Source organism: Choloepus didactylus, chromosome 18, assembly GCF_015220235.1.
Source record: "Choloepus didactylus isolate mChoDid1 chromosome 18, mChoDid1.pri, whole genome shotgun sequence".
Classification (NCBI taxonomy): domain Eukaryota; kingdom Metazoa; phylum Chordata; class Mammalia; order Pilosa; family Megalonychidae; genus Choloepus; species Choloepus didactylus.
Window position 1 is genome coordinate 59,971,723 of NC_051324.1, and position 17,396 is coordinate 59,989,118.

The 17,396-nt window shown below is 35.6% G+C and overlaps 1 protein-coding gene across 3 annotated transcripts in view; it reads left to right on the forward strand.

Moving 5' to 3' along the window:
* Nucleotides 1-17,396, forward strand: part of NSF (N-ethylmaleimide sensitive factor, vesicle fusing ATPase) — a 181,828-nt gene that overhangs the window by 121,048 nt on the left and 43,384 nt on the right. For all 3 annotated transcript variants that reach the window (XR_005212643.1, XM_037808729.1, XM_037808730.1), the window contains exons 10-12: nt 6,389-6,554; nt 7,420-7,494; nt 7,706-7,893. Coding sequence is in view for 2 of the 3 variants with exons in the window: in XM_037808729.1 (XP_037664657.1) it covers nt 6,389-6,554; nt 7,420-7,494; nt 7,706-7,893 (429 nt within the window). In the remaining variant the exon portion in view is untranslated. The remainder of the gene's footprint in view (nt 1-6,388; nt 6,555-7,419; nt 7,495-7,705; nt 7,894-17,396) is intronic.

Sequence of the window (17,396 nt, forward strand, 5' to 3'; positions counted from 1 at the left end):
TATCTGGGAAAGTTTGTTGCACAAATGAAATAAAAGGTGAAAGAATACTGTCATTTATCTTTTTAGAGAAATGAGAAAGCCTAGTTTCTTGTCACAAACTATTGTGCAATGATGATTTCAAGTTGAATAAATTACTAGATGAAATGCCATATTTTCTTTTTGTCCTTAAATATATATTACTTACTGACCAATTCTTGAGTTTGAGAAAATTCATGTAGGATATCATCATCTGAAAACACGTAGTCTGAGATTTTACTTATATGATCAATTTCACCATCTTCATTAGAGTCTCTAGTGCTGCTGTGTCTCTCTGCAGTCATCTTCTGCTTCATCTAATAATTGTGAAACATCTTCCTTTGCTAGTTTTCTTTTCTTTGCCATTATGGGTAAGAGATTTTAAAATTCTGAATTCTTAGCTGTATTATAATGTAATATAATTATATTGTATTATATTATGTATTTTTATATATCATAAAAACTAAAATCAGGTAACAAAGATGTTATCTCCAGACTTTTATACATTCTTGAAAGATGATGGAATAACTTGCAATACCTTGGACAATGCAACAAGAAAACTGAAGGATGATGTCATATTGACACAATTTTACTATTGTATCATTTTTGTAGGCAATTCCATCATTCTTCCATTTTCTTATTGTTTTAATTCTTTTTAGCATAGTTGGGAATAATTGATGACAGATGATGAAGTAATTTCTAGTATGATGAAGTAGCACGGTGTTTCAAGATGTAAGAAAAACAAGTTCACTAAGATCCCATAATGTAACTTAGATTTATAGAAAGATCCGATAGAACCATATGGTAATTGCAAGATAGAATGAATTTTATTGTATTTTAAAAATACATTTTCCTTTTTGTTCTTTGGAATACCTCTAAGAAAGAGTAAAAGTCTTGAAATATCAATCTTTAAAAATAGTTAGAACTGCTCAAAAAAGAAACTCAAATACTGAAATTGGATCTCGACTGGTGGAGTACTGAAGACTAAACAGTAGGCACAGGTGAGTTTAAATGTCCTATAAAGAAGCATTTATAAAATTTCAGTTGTAATAGTTTCCACATGGCTGCATAGGTAACCTGGCTGTTTTTAAATATGCAGGCAGTTTAAATATGGCACTATTAATGATAAAACTGAGTTTACAAGAATTTCTAGGTAGGATTAATCATAGCCAGCCTTTTCAGTTGTAGTTTTCTCAGTCCTTACATCCAGAAATGGTTTGGTATACTCAGCTAATGACCCCATGGAAGGTATATGTGCATTACATAATAAAGAAAAGCATCACTTCTCTGATTCTGGACAGGCCAGCCTGACAGAGATGAACACTTGCATATAGGTCAAACCAGTTAAATATAGAACACCCGCTTTCGAAGGCTGTTGCCAGGGGCTCAACAGCATTGGATCTGTCTCTATGGAGAAAGACTGCAGCTGGTAACAACAGAGCCAGAAACCAATGAATTGAAGATTGTATTAAGGAGATTTAAACCCTTTGATAAAGAGTTTATTGATGATTCAACTATATTAATCTATGAACATTAATCTTGACATCTTCCTTACCTGAGTCCTAATTGGTAGCAATAAGAAAGTGGCTTTATTTAAGTAACACACCTGTAAAAATTGATATTATTGTACTGACTAGGTTGGGGGAAGGGAACTGATGACAGGTCACAAGATTAGTAAGGTTTTGAAAAGGTCAGAGTTGTTCTGAATTATGTTTAGGACAGATTGCCCCTGCAATCATTTATTCAAGTACAGTGTTCTTATTGTCTCAGGCTTCCCTGTCCGCATAGGTGATTTTTGACATTGAGCTGAGAAGGAAACCATGATTCCAATGGCAACAAAAAGTGTACCTAATAGCAGCTTTTTGTTTCATGCCATGTTGGACAGACAACCTTGAATAAAAATGTTCTCTTAAAAATAATGTAAAATCTCACAGTTTTTCAGTCACAAATAGGAGTGTCCTTGTTTTGCACAGAAGACAGCAAGAATTAATACCCTCCCATATATAAGTACTTTGACAGAGCTAAAGTTATGGTTCCAAATCCTCATTCCCAGTCCTGCTACAGATGGCAAGATGAACCGTTTTAGGTTGTGATTTTTTTAAAGCAGCATGCTGAGGTTTATTTTCAGACATCTGTTCAATAATACAATGATATTGAGAAATGAAGTTGATTTTTTTTCAGATTTGAATGTAGTTTAAAAATATTTATGGAAGGAGAACAGCTTGTAAGTAATGATCAGGAAAAAAAAATAAAACCTAGTTAAATTTTAGAAATCTTGATGGACACATGACTATCATATTGCATAAAATTGTATTAAAGAATAAAAGGCCCAATATGAATAATAGAATGTAAGTATTATAAGGAATTTTATATGGCTTTTTATTATTATGCAATAAAATTGATTTCTGGTGTAGTTTTATGAATTTAATGTTTATATTAATTCATGTTAATCACCACCAAAATCAGGATACAGAACATTTACATCATCCCAAAAAACTCCTTCATGCTGTCCCTTTGTAGTTACCTGCCTCCCACCAATAACCCCTGGTAACTTCTGATGTGTTCTCCATCCCTATAGTTTTCTCTTGTAGATTCATCCAAGTTGTGGCTTGTATCAAACATCCCTCTTTATTGCTGAGTAGTATTCCATTGTGTGGATATACCACAGTTTGTTTATCCACTCACCCACTGAAAGACATTTGGGTTGTTTCCAGTTTGGGGCAATTTTGAACAGAATTGCTATAAACCAAGGAATGAAATTGCTGGATCATACAGTGTTTTATCTGTGTTTGATAAAAATTTTACATACCCAGGTTTGTCATTGAGCCAATCTAATTTCCTTCAGGTCATTTTTGGCACTGTTTTTCTTCCCACATCTGATGTAACATTTCACATTTCATCTCTGTCATGTTTTCTTGATTCCCCTTTCTTTAGGCTGCTCTTGTTGTAAGCATCTTCTGGGGCTATAACCTAGAATCTGCCTTGTTTTTACATTTCTTCAGCTTAACAATATAGTTTATCTTCTTACAGAATCTGGTTTACTTCTAGACTCTTCTGTACTGTCTATAAATGACTTTCAGATCTGTCTTTCAGTCCCCTTCTGTTCAGTTGTATATATCTTGTTCTTTGTAGGACATTTTCAATTAGATGTCGTAACACTTTCATCAAGGTAGAAACTTAAAAAAATTTTTTTCTTTGCTTCTTTTCCCTTCTGCAGCTACCTCAGAGGGTAATTTCTTATCTTCCCTGTCTCTTTCCCCTTCCCCATGCAGACGGCAATCACATCTGGGGCTCCATTTTTTAGTCATCACCGTTCCAGTAACCAGAACTCCCATACAGATTGCATTCACCTCTTTTATGTACCATTGTTTGTTTCTCATTGACCTTCCAACTGTATACTTATCCCTTTTCATCCTTAAGTCAAGATTAAAATCATCTTCCATAAGGAACATTCTGCCTTTGTAAATCCTTTGGGGATCTCTGTTTCAACAGAAAGACCTGCTTCTGGATTTCAGTCCCTGTCATTGTATTAGTATAACTTCTGCTTCTCATATTAGTAAATTTAGTTATCCCTGTATAGGGTCTAGATTGCCTCTAAACCTTTTGCTGAGGTGGTCATGCATGCTTCTAAGTTCTTTTATGGTAGGCCCTCACTTCTCACTTCTCCCTCCTTTAAGTCTTTGTTCAGGAATAATTTCTCATACCCCGAAACAAATGTACCTAGTAGAAAGGAGGACACAAAGCTGTATTTGTAGATGATATGAATGTTTACCTAGGAAATTAAAAAAAAAATCAGCTAAAAAACTTAGATGTTATAAATAAGAGTAAAGTGGCAAAAAATAAAATAAATATACAAAAGTAATAGGTTTTGTGTTTGCATACTGTTTCTGAAATAAAATGGGAAAATTCCATTCACAATTGCATCCAAAAACCATAGATAGTTATGAATCTTTACAAAGGAATTTGTATGACAAAAACTGTTAAACTTTATTGGGAGACATCAACGACTTGAATAATTAGAGAGATGTACTGTTCTACTTGAGAAGACTGATATGCTCTAAAGATAAGTACTTTCTAAGCTAATTTAGAGAGTTAACCTAATTCCAGTCAAAATTTGGATGGTTTGTTTACTTTTATTTTTTTGTTAGTTTGTTTTTAACTAATAATTTTAATGTTCATCTGGAAATAAACATTGTTGAAAATAGCCAAACAGTTATGAAAAAGAAGAATTATGTATGGAGGGGAAGAGCTTGCCCTATCAAATATTAAAATATACTCTTTATAGAGATTAAAATCTCTGTGAATCCATGGAACAGAGTCCATAGATATCCTGGCAATTACCTAGCATACATCAAAATCTAGAGTATGATAGAGGTGGTATCCCAATCAGTGATGAAAAAAGATGGATTATTTAGTCAGTGGTGCTGGGTCAGTTAACTATTTGAAGAGTTATTTGGATTCTCACCTCATTTGCACCATATGTAAAAATAAAACTCCAAAAACTAAATGTAAATAGGCATTTTAAACAGAAGAAAATGTAGGTGACCATCAGCATCTATAATGGGAACGAACTTTTAAGGATAGAAGTACAGTAACAGGAAACATCACAAAAAAAAATAAAAAACAATTGGTTATGTTGGCTGTTTATACAGTAAACACAGCCAAAAAAGCTCCCATTTATCAAAAATATACATAAATAAAATTAAAAGACAAATGGCAGAGTGGCATAATATATTTATAACAAATATAATAGTACCCTTAATATAGTTTTTTATAAATCAATAAGAAAAGTTCTTAAATCCCAACAGAAAAATGTACAGAGGACATGAACAAATAATTAATGAGAAAAATTACCAATGGCAAAAATGTGTGGTTTTTTTTAAAGTACCAGCCTTGTCAGGAATTAAACAAATGTCAGTTAAAAACAACAGAGATACCAATATTCGTCTATCAAATTTGGAACTCTTTTTTATATTTTTCTAATATTCATTACTTGTAAAATATACCAAGATAGGCACTGTCAATTATAAATTGATAATTTACATAGCACCAAATTAACCTTAGTTGTCTCTGCTTTGTTAAATTGTAATGATTGTGATTTCTTTATATTTTTTGGTATTTTTCCAATTTTTCTACAATGATCATGTTTTTTGCAATTAGAAACAAAGATAATCATTTAAAATCATTTTTAAAGAATAATTAATTCTCTGGAGAATACAAGATGCAGTGGTATCAAATTTTTAATTAAAATTTTAAAATATGAAATAGATCTGCAGAATGTTAACAGCATTTATCTCTAGATGATATAAAATAGTTTCTTTTTTAGCTTTATTTTTATTTTACAATTTCTGCTCTGTTGCCATACAGTTCTCTTATAATAAAAGGAAAAAAACTCTTATTAAAAATGGTCTTACCCTTGCCAAAGATTTAATGAGTACTAACCAAACCTAACGCAGAATCCCATTGTGCCACCAATTAATTTATGTTATCCATGTTCTCATATTTAGATTGAGTTCATTCTCACATGTTTTACTTTTTAAACCCTAGTGTTCTTTTCTGTTTATAAAAAGAAAAGAAAATTTCTGGATTGTACTTCCTCTTTTGGTCCCTAATAGGAGACCTAATTACTTAAATAGAAATTGTTAACCTAATGAATTATTAGTATTTAAAAGTATTTGCAGCTATTAAAGTGTCAAAATATATAAACTAATTTATTTTACTGATGACTCCACAATTAAAACAGAAATCACTATGCAGAAGGAACACCAACCTTTTGATTGTTCTTTTTTTATAAACTGTGTCTTTGTTTTCACTTTACCTTTAGAAAGAAGAAATCAATTTTCATGTGATATAAGTGACTCATATTCAACTCTTTTGCCCCATTTCTCCAACCCCCACCTATACCCCCTGGGTGGAGTTAATGTTTAATTAACTCTATAATATGACAAACAAGCATTAATCTGCTTCTGGGAAAATCCTCTCATCAAAACTCCAGGAAAATGGAGGGGAATTGCCACACACTGACTTAAGAAATGTATCTGATAGGTATCAGAGTTCTTTCACATAGTGAGATATAGGAATGCATGTAAGTTAACATCCAATTATTTGATGGACTGTTCACTTTCATCAGTACCTAATGTGTATTTCTGTTTTGTGACTCCTGTGTATGAGGTCCTGAATTGCCTTTTCAGGTTGCAGAATTCTAAGAACAGTTCCAACACCTTTGAGAGGGCAACAGTCATAATCTTCCTTGCTATATTTATTAGTCAAAATGGAACAAAGTCAATCTGTTAGGAGCATTTTGCTTTTTTGATTAATTTGTTTAATAATACCTTCAAATTATGACCTTTAATGTAATTTCCTCCCTTAATAGCTTGGTGCTAACAGCGGTTTGCACATCATCATCTTTGATGAAATTGATGCCATCTGCAAGCAGAGAGGGAGCATGGCTGGCAGCACAGGAGTTCACGACACTGTTGTCAACCAGCTGCTGTCCAAAATTGATGGGGTAGAGCAATTGAACAACATCCTAGTTATTGGTATGTTTACTTAAAAAAAAAAAAGTACTATGGTTTCAAGGTCTTGGGATACATAGATTCTGAGTTGAGATCTGTGTAGGTTGTAATTAAATGATTTTGCCAGTGTATTAAAATTAGAATCAAGTGATAGTAAAGAATTTGACTATTTTAATATCTAGACTCAATAGGACAAATAAAGGATGGATTTTAGTGATTCGTGGTTTTAAGCCGGTAGCTCACCCACAGATGAAAAAGGCTGCCCATGTAACCTAATGGTTTTCAGACTGAGTCCTGTAGGCCTCCAGGTTTCTTCAGAGGTGCTTCACAGTCAGGGAGGGCCAGGGAGTTAGCTCCAGATCTCGCATCCCTGTTATAACTTCTTTGAACTGTTTTGTGTACTGAGATTCATCTTAAGATTTCTTTTGAAAAAGAATGTATGTGCTTCATAGAAGGTTGGAAACTGCTGGCCAGATAGAAAAGGAAAGGTCTTTGGAGTTGTGTTCACATTGCCCCTCTGTCACTTCAGCAAAATATTTACCCTCTCTGAACCTTAAGTTTTCTTTTTAAATATTTGATGTTTTCACTATATTCCGTTGGCATGTACAGTACTGAAGTACTAAAGCAAAGTCTCCAGGTATTTTTGTTAAAACAGATCAAGTGGATGATTGTATGGTATGTGGATATATCTCAATAAAATTGCATTAAAAAAAAAACAGATCAAGGACAAATGATGTTTTTATTTGAGAATAATTTGATATTCTGTTTGACTTACAAAATGTCCTCTTAGTTTGTGAGGGAATTTACTGTTCTTTCTTATAATGAAGGGAAATTTTATCTTGTTTTTGAACTCTGTTAATTTGTTTGTTGTTTTAACATCTGTGCTCAGGAATGACCAACAGACCAGATCTGATAGATGAGGCTCTCCTTCGACCTGGAAGACTGGAAGTTAAAATGGAGATCGGTAAGCAGACGTGTCACTGATCAGGGGGACATTAAGTTCACTTGCTAGGACAAAGTCATATAACGTAGCATTTGTTTAAAAAGTTGAGTATCATGAGTAGCAGATGTTCGCTTGCTTGAATATCTGTAAGAAAAGCGTTAGGATTATAGTACTCTCCTCTGTTGTGTTTTTGAGACTAGGAAAACATCTATTTTATTTTTAATTTTATCAGGCTTACCCGATGAGAAAGGTCGACTACAGATCCTTCACATCCACACAGCAAGAATGAGAGGACATCAGTTACTCTCTGCTGACGTAGATATTAAAGAACTGGCCGTGGAGACCAAGAATTTCAGTGGTGCTGAGCTGGAAGGTCTGGTGCGAGCAGCACAGTCCACTGCTATGAACAGACACATAAAGGTCAGTAAAAACAGCTAAACAGATAAGGGGTTTGCAGCCCTATAGATGCCAGGCCTGTATTCCACCTCTTTCCTTTCGAGATGGCAGCTGCTAAGCTAACGCTGACCCTTGGTGGAGAAGAGAGGCCGCAAAAGGAAAAGGAATTAATTGTCAATTGTTAAATCTTCAGAGTAGCAGGAAGGAAAATAATGTTAGCATCTGCCCCATGGTAACCACTGGCCTGTCTACCTTAGGTTGCCACCATCTGACATGGATGTGTGAAGATGAATATTTCTAAGAACTTTTTTAAAATCTTTGTGCTGTGTTGAGTTGTAACATGTCACAGGAAGTTGGATTTTTCGCATACTAGAGTTATGGGGGCAGCGTCATTCAGGAAATATACTAAATAGCTGCCATTTTCCAGATACTAAGCTGGAGAGACAGAGATAAATAATGTATGGCCTCTTCCCTCAGAGAGTTCAGAGTCAGGGAAACAGTCATATTTGAAAATTAGTACAACAGTGTTATTGATGCTATGGTAGACTATCTTCCAGGATAATTTCATTTTGATATGGATAAGGGCCTGTTCTTGATCTTTTACAATCTACTCTCCTCCTAAGATTTTAGTTATCACCTGCAGATGAATGCCTCCCAGATTTATGTCTCATCTCTTAAAAGTGTCTGTCTCCCATTTTCAGATTTATAGTCACTACCTCTACCTGGATATTTTATCAGATCTCAAATTTAATATTCCAAAACCAAATTCACTGTCTTTTTTCCTACTTTCCTTCCTGTTCCTTTTTCCATGTTTATCCCAGTTTCCCAGGCTTAAAACTTTGGGATTATCTTTTTTTTTTTTAATTTTGTTTTGAAATAAATTCAAAGTTATAGGAACAGTTGCAAAAACAATACAAACCCCATGCACAGAACTCCATCATACCCTGACCCCCTCCCCCGATACCCCAATCCACCAACTTTAACATCCTGTCACACCACCATTTCTTTCTTTCCCTCCCTCCCTCCCTCCCTCCCTATCTGTCATCCATCATTTATTGCTCTGTCTTCTGAACATATAAGAGCAAGCTGCACACATCCTCGAATAAACATTATAATTCACATATACAATTCCCACCAACAAGAACATTCTTTTATGCAATCCCATTAAGCTCAGTGAAGTAGTTCAAGAAATTCGACATTGATACAAAGCTTACATTCTGTATTTCCTTTTTTTTCTTATGTCTCAACTGTGTCCCTTTGAGCCTCCTGTCCTCCATCCTCAGATCCCATTCAGGATTATCCTTGGCATTCAATCGTCATCTATTTAGACTCTTTTTTTTTTTTTTTTTTAATTGTGGAAACATATATACAGCCTAAATCTTCCCATTCCACCCCCTCCCTAGCATTCCATTAGTGGGATTAATCACATTTAGAATGTTGTAATGCTGTCACCTTCCCACCTTCCATTACTAGAAATTTCCCTTCACCTCAAACAGCAACCCTACATTCATTTCTTAACTCCCCATTGCCCCTTCCCCCACTTCTCATAACCTGCACTCTACTTTTCATCTCTATGGTCATATTCTCTGATAATTTCTTTGTGTTTACTGTGGGGCTTAAATTTAACCTCTTAAATCCATAACAATCTTGTTTTTCTTTGATACCAACTTAACTTCAATAGGACACATAAACTATGTACCTATACTCCTCCATTGCCCCACCTTTATATAGTTCTTGTCACAAATTACATATTTTACATTGAGTCCAAAACTACTGATTTGTCAATAGAGTGTGTGTATTTTATATCCTGTAGGAAGTAAATAGTGGAGTTACAAATAAAAAATTATTGACTTCTATTTGTACTCCACTGTGGTCAGAGAATGTGCTTTGAATATATTCAATTGTTTGTTTGTTTGTTTTTTTAAATTTATTGAGGCTTGTTTTATGTCCCAGCATATGGTCTATTCTGGAGAAAGATCCATGATCACTAGAGAAAAATGTGTGTCCTGGTGATTTGGGATGTAAGGTTCTATATATGTCTGTAAAAATTCTCTCTATCTCTTTCTCCTTTCTTTGTTTCTCTGTCGGTAGGGCTCCCTTTAGTATCTGAAGTAGGGCAGGTTTTTTATTAGCAAAATCTCTCAGTATTTGTTTGTAAAAAATTTAAGATCTCCCTCAAATCTGAAGGAGAGTTTTGCTGGATAAAATATCCTTGGTTGGAAATTTTTCTCTTTCAGAATTTTAAATATGTCATGCCACTGCCTCTCGCCTCCATGGTGGCCGCTGAGTAGTCAATACTTCGTCTTATGTTGTTTCCTTTGTATGTGGTGAATTGCTTTTCTCTTGCTGCTTTCAGAACTTGCTCCTTCTCTTCAGTATTTGAGAGTCTGATCAGAATATGTCTCGGAGTGGGTTTATTTGGATTTGTTCTATTTGGAGTTCACTGGGCATTTATGGTTTGTGTATTTATATTGTGTAGAACGTTTGGGAAGTTTTCCCCAACAATTTCTTTGAATACGCTTTCTAGACCTTTACCCTTCTCTTCCCCTTCTGGGACACCAGTGAGTCTTAAATTTGGACATTTTATTTTATCTATTGTATCCCTGAGATCCATTTCGATTTTTTCGATTTTTTTCCCCATTCTTTCTTTTGTTCTTTCATTTTCTGTGGTCCTCTAGGACACTGAGTCATTGTTCAACTTCCTCTAATCTTGTATTATGAGTATCCAGAGTCTTTTTAATTTGGCCAACAGTTTCTTTTATTTCCATAAGATCTATTTTTTTTTATTTACTCTTGCAATGTCTTCTTTATGCTCTTCTAGGGTCTTCTTTATGTCTTTTATATCCTGTCCCGTGTTCTTCTTCATGTCCTTTATATCCTGTGCCATGCTCTCGTTCTTTGATTGTAGTCCTTTGATTAATTGCACCAAGTACTGTGTCTCTTCTAATATTCTGATTTGGGTGTTTGGGATTGGGTTCTCCATATCGTCTGGTTTTATCATATGCTTTCAGATTTTCTGTTGTTTTTCGCCTCTTGGCATTTGCTTTGCTTGATAGGGTTCTTTCAAGTTGTAAAAAATACAACTTGTGGGGCGTGTGTCTGGGTGGTTAGGGAGGCAGGGCAGCTTTAATAATCAAACCTCTCAGGTGTTCCTGGAGATTGAAGGCTGTTGCAAGAGTCTAAGCCTTCATTTCAGTTTTGCCCCAGATTTTCTCTGCTGCTGACCCACAAGTCCCCAGCATTGACGTAGCTTCCCTGCGTTTTCCAAGCGGGCCCACCTTCTTAGCTGTGATCTTCCATGACCTCTGCTGAGGGAAGTGCGCGCTGTCCCTCAAGGAAAGCCCCGGGCTGCTGGGCCATGCAGGGGCACTCCCAGCCTGATGCAAAGATGGCTGAATGGGGCTTCTCAACCCCCCCCCCCCCCCGCCTTTTCACACAGCTCTGCCTTCCCAGCTCCGGGACAACTAGCTGTGGGTGCACCCAAGGCCACTGTCCACAGCTGATATTGTGGCTTGTGCGCGGTGCCGTGGGATACACTCCCCGTCACACTGGGTTTCCTGGTGCGGCTCTGGGCTGTGGGTACGGCCCCAGGCAGGAGTGTCTCCAGCCCGCCAGGGAGCCGGCTGCAAGCAGCATGGTTTCTTTCCCCTTTTGGCTCTCCCCTCTGCTCCCCTGGCCCTGAGGGAATCAGCAGCGGTCTATCCTCCACGCCAGACACCGAGAGGTTGGCACAGCCTGCTCCTGCCATGCTTCACTGCACGGTTCTCACTGTCGTGACTGCAGCCACTCCTGGGTTTTTTTTGTTTTTTGTTTTTTTAAAGGAACTAGTCTGTCTCCAAACGCTAACCCCCAGTTTCCCCATACTGTAGTGCGGCCGCAGGACTTTCAGCCGGCTTACTCACTTGTTTCAGAATGCAGACTCCCGGTTTCGCCAAGTGCATGATCCCTGTGGTTTAGCAGACCTTGTCCAGCTGGTGCATCGCTGAAACTAGTGTTCTGATTCACTTTTTATCTAGTATTTTTCACGGAGGTGTTTTTTTGCCCTGTCTCACCTAGCCGCCATCTTAGGTTCTCCCCTGGGATTATCTTTGATTGCTGCCACCCTACTGTGTTTTACAAGTCATTTGCCAAATTTGGTTAGATCTGCCTTGGAAGCATCAGTTCTCACTGCCATAACCCACCTTTTGTTTGATTTATCTTCCTGTTTCATATCACTCAGCTATTTAAAAACTGTCAATGACTTTCCATTATCTATAGAACAATGTACAGACTTAGCCTGGCCTCTAAGATCCTCAAGATCTGACTCCAAACTGACCTTTCCAGATGTGTTCCCAATTATTCTTCATACACTTCAGCCAAACTGAAATACTCACTGGTTATCAGACAGAAATGTATTTTTTCACCTCTCTGCTTTTGCTTTATGCCTCATTGAAAGCCTTTCTTTACCCTCTATGCTTATCTGCCTTTTCAATACCTGGTTCATCTGCCTTCCTCAAACCTTTTCTGACTGTCCTTTTCAAGAATGGCATACTCTCTTCATTCCTGAAATGGTAATATATCATTCATGGTACCATCAACTTTGATTCAAAATAGATTTATTCAGTACATACTATATGCCAGACACTGTGCTACAGGCTAATGTTATAACTGCAAGAAGAGTAAATTGCCTCTTCTTGACCAGCTCATAGTCTAATCTGCTGTATGCAATAATAGAAAGTGAAAAGGTGTCAGATGAGGTCAACTTGTGAGGTGGGGGGAACCTCACAGAGGAATTTTCTGGGTGATGTGAGGGTCTGTTGGTGGGGTAGGGTATTTTAGGTAGAGGAAATAACATATGCAAAGGTACAGAGACAAAATAGCATGGTGTGTGAAGGTAGTTGAATACTGCTTCAACATGAAAGCTGAAAGAGGGGAAGTAGAGAGAGACATTATGGGGGATAAGTCAGGAGACTACAGCAGTGGATGGAGCACAAAGAGCTTTTGATACTGTGCTAAGAAGTGTGGGCTTTTTTTTTTTCTGAAAGTAGTGGTAAGCCATTGAAGAGTTTTAAGAATAGCAGTGACAGTGTTAAAACACTGGCAGCAGTAGCACTCTGGCAGCAGTGTCAAGTAGAGTATTTAGAGGAGCGGAGTTGGCAACAAGACAAGAGGGGGGAACTCCTGTAACAGTTCTGGCAGGAAATAATAAAAGCATGAACACTTAGGATGAGTACGTCATGGTCATTTGGGAACGTCTTTTCAGTGGTTCCAAACGGGCTGGCGAACTACAGCCCCTGGGCCAAATCTGGCCAACTATCTGCTTTCGTAAATAAAGTTTTATTGGAACACAACCTCACCCATTTCTTTAAATGCTGCCTTTGGCTGCTTTCGTTCTGCAATGACAGAGCTGAGTATTTGTGACAGGGACTGCATGGCCCACAAAGCCTATCTGACGCTTTTTAGAAAAAGTTTGTCAACCCCTGTTCTAGACTTTTAAGTTGTTCATATCTTGTTCATCTCTTAGAATCTCCCACCACAACCCAAATAAGGTCTAAGTACTAAGCACAAGTAGGTATTTAGTAAATATTTTTTAAATGAGTAAACTGATATGTGTACTCTGACGAACTCTATCGTAAGTTGTAATTTCCCTACAAATAGAAGTGACTTTGTTCTAGCTCAAGAATGCCAAAGGTTTGGATAATGTAGGTATGTAGTATTGGATCCTTTATAGAACGGATCATTCACTCATTCAAGGCCTATGTGTTCATTACTCCCCCTTGCCATAAGAAATTACATAGGTAATCTTCCTTCTACCTATGTTTCTAGTGACTTCCAGAAAAATTGTGTAAATTATGTGATAATTGCCCTCCACTGTACTGATCTTTTGTCTCAGGCCATACAAGTGCTTCTTTATATAATCCATAATAACTATTTACTAGTTATCAGAGCTTTTTCACATGCATTGGTCACTCGATTTTTCTCTTACTTAGTCATTTTTCATTTCTACCACAATAATCCTATCCCAAAATGTCACTGTAACCCATTGTCTCACAAAGAAACATGCTTTCTTCAAGCATATATTGGGTTTATCTATATAACAGGCAATGAGAAATGGTGAAAACATCACAGATTTCACAGAAGGTATGGTTATGCATTACAGTTCTTTTCACTCATTTGTTTCTCAACTGTCAAGGGGAAATACTAACCTATTTTGCTTGGTTTCCATGAGGATGAAATCAAATAGTGTATGTGGAAGTATCTTATGAACAATATAAATGCTAGTTTTTATTTCCACTGTTGTTGTTACCTGGGTTTCTAACGTTTGTTGACTATTTGCAGTTATTTTTCTAGTTATAGACCTAAAATTTTTGTTACCACTGTACAGAATATGTTATCCTTCAGTTTTGCAAGTAGGAAGTAGTGCAAATAGTAGACATTATTTCCCTTATTTTTTCCATGTGGTTGCATCCTCCTTAATTTAAGCTTTAGGTGATACTTATTGATTTATGATTAACACCTTTGTATCAAACACCTTCTAATTTTTTATAATATCTGTGGAATATCTAGTGCAAGGCATTATGTAGGCACTTCACAGAAGAGAAAGACATGAACTTGTGTAAGAACTAACTTCACCCCAAAGAAGAAACATTACTGACATTTCCTTTTCTGCAGTTTTAAAAATTTGCATTGTCAAAAGGTTTTTAAGCACTGTTTACCCAACAAGTTGTATCTCCTTGGCCAAACAAAAGACTTAGAGTTTTAGTCTTCCCATACCTGTAGATAATTCATAGCTTTATTAGTAGTGATTGATAAATAAATATTTCATTTGAAGCTTATGAATTAAAATTGGCATAGAACTTTAAAATGTCTATAACCTTCAACTGCTTATAATGATGTTCTTTCTTTGTATTATAAAAAGCTATTACTAGTCGTGTTTTGATTCCTTTTCAAAAATTTAGGCCTAAAAAGTCAGGTGGATTAAACAAGACTTCTCTATTAAACTGTTTTTTCAGGTTTTCTGAAAGAAGTGGAAAATCCAGTCATAAAATCCTGATGTTCATGTCATTTGTATTTGAACCCATGTTCCTGGTCAACTAAAATTCATGTGACATTTGATTGTTTTTATCTTGAAAGGAATTTCTGCTTTAGGTAGAGAAGATTCATAACCCATATTTCTTCTGCTCTAATCTGCTGTAAGGAAATATGTTGAAGGTGTGCATACACACACACACACACACACACACACACACTTCTTTACAACTGAATCAAAGATCTAAGTTATGTTTGCAGAATTTCAATAAAATTATTTCCTATTTTCTGTTGAATTTTTCATTGATTATAAGGCCATTCTACCCTTAATTTAAAAGGAATGATAAGAACTTTGAAAGGTCAGATTTAAAAGGTTATGAAATTTCAGGGTGACCACTTGATATTTGCTGGTGTTGAAATACAAGTTTATTAGTTTCTACAGATACAAGCTGAAAGATGCTGCCTCTTCTATATTGATTAGCTGTTATAAATAAAATGCAGAAAATCTCACTAATTCAGACAAATGAGAAGTTTAATGAGTAAAATTAAGAATTGTAGAATTTTTTAAAATAAGATTTTGCCACTTTTGATAAAATAGTAAAAGTTGGCTAAGAAAAAAAAAAGTTGGCTAAGTGAAGTCCTTAGAAAACTTATTTTAATGAACAGATAGGAATAATTTTCAATTGAAATTTTTTTTTATACAATTTGGTAACTTCTAAACTTCCTGGGGTGTCTAAAAACAACTTAATCCATTTTTAGTGCATTGAGTGGACTCCTTTCTTAATAGTTAATGAAAAAAAACAACAATTTCACACCAGCGTCAGTCCTGAAATTTATCATATTTTCTGGCAAACGTTAAAAGATGGGAAAGATTTCTTTCATACTCTTATATTTTTGTCATTTGCATTAAGTTTTATGATAAAAGCAAATAAAAATAAAAAAATATCATAATACTATACATAGAGAGGAGACATTTAAAATGAGGCTGATAGCTTCATTAGGATTTTATTATGATTCTGTTAGAGCTCACTTTTTCACTTTCACCTGAGAGTTTACATCCTATATAATCCCTTTGGATGTGTCAAAAAGTTTTAATCAGAGTTAAAACTTTTATGTAGGGTACCTAGGGGGGAAATCCTATATTGACCTTTACTGACTTATAAATACCTCCAGGGTGAAATGAGATAATATATTTGAGCATACTTTATGAACTATAAAGTACTGAAGAGATTTATGTACTATGAACTGAGTGTCATAATTCTTTTGTGGAGATGTTTGTTTCCCATGACACCATTTACTTTTTTTTAAACTTGGAAATGTCAAATAAATGTGATTAATATTTATCAAATGCCTAATATGTGCCAATGAAAACCCTGTTAATTTAAATACTAGTCATTCTATTTATTTAAGTAGACTATATGTCTATCTATTAACTCTTTGTTTTTTTCTTTTAAAATGTATAGAAGTCATACATGAATTCATCCTCTTTGTAAAAGACTCGGGGATGCAGAAGCATATAAGAAAAAGTGAGAAAGACCTTCTCTAACCTTACCCTATCCTTCTCCTTCCCCAAAGATAACCAATATTTGGGATATACCTTTGTGGTTCATTTTCTTGACATTTACGTTCACGTGCATATGTACTTTTTAATGAAACTAACACTAATGGAATCGTACTAGATATATTGTACTGCAACTTACATTTTTCACTTGACGATATGTCTTGGATAACTTTTCTTGTCAGTCCACATAAGTCTCCATGGCTATTTTGGGCAAATGCAGAGCATTCTAGAATATCATAATTTAAAGTGTAAGATCCGTGAGGACAGGGACCTTGTTTGTTTTATTCACTGCTGTGTCTTCAGTGCCTAAACAGCGCATGGAATGTTGTAGGTACTCAGTAAATATAATTTACTTAACCTATAGATTATTTCTGGTTGTGACTATAAAAAATACTACTACTATGAAAATTCTTGCATATGCTTCCCTATGTGCATATGGGAATCTTTTTCAAAGGTAGATATCCAGACATATTTTCAAAGACATTTGACTTCTAGTTTCTAGGGTTGCCAGTGAGGTGTCATGCCAATTTTATTCTGACTTCTTTGCAGGTAACCTGTTTTTGTCTCTCAATAAGGTCCTAGGACTTTCTCTTCATCTTTGGTGGTCTGAAAGTTTACAACAGTATGTCTAGACAGATGTGGGTTTTCTTTTCATTTATCCTGCTCAACACTCATTGGACCCTTTAAACTGCAAAGACACACCTTTCTTCAGCTGTGAAAAAAATTGTTTTTTCTTTTCATTTTTTTCTCCATCATTTTTTCTGTTCTCTCCTTCTGCAAGTCCTATTAGATAAATTTTGAAACTTCTGCATAAATCTTCCATGCCTTTTAACCTTTCTCACTTTCATGTCACAGGATTAGGGGTAGGAAGAGAGATAAATAAATGTGTTCAGTTTGCCATCTTGATCTGGTTTCCTGACATAATTCTTTTTATCCCATATGGTGGACTTTAAAAAAA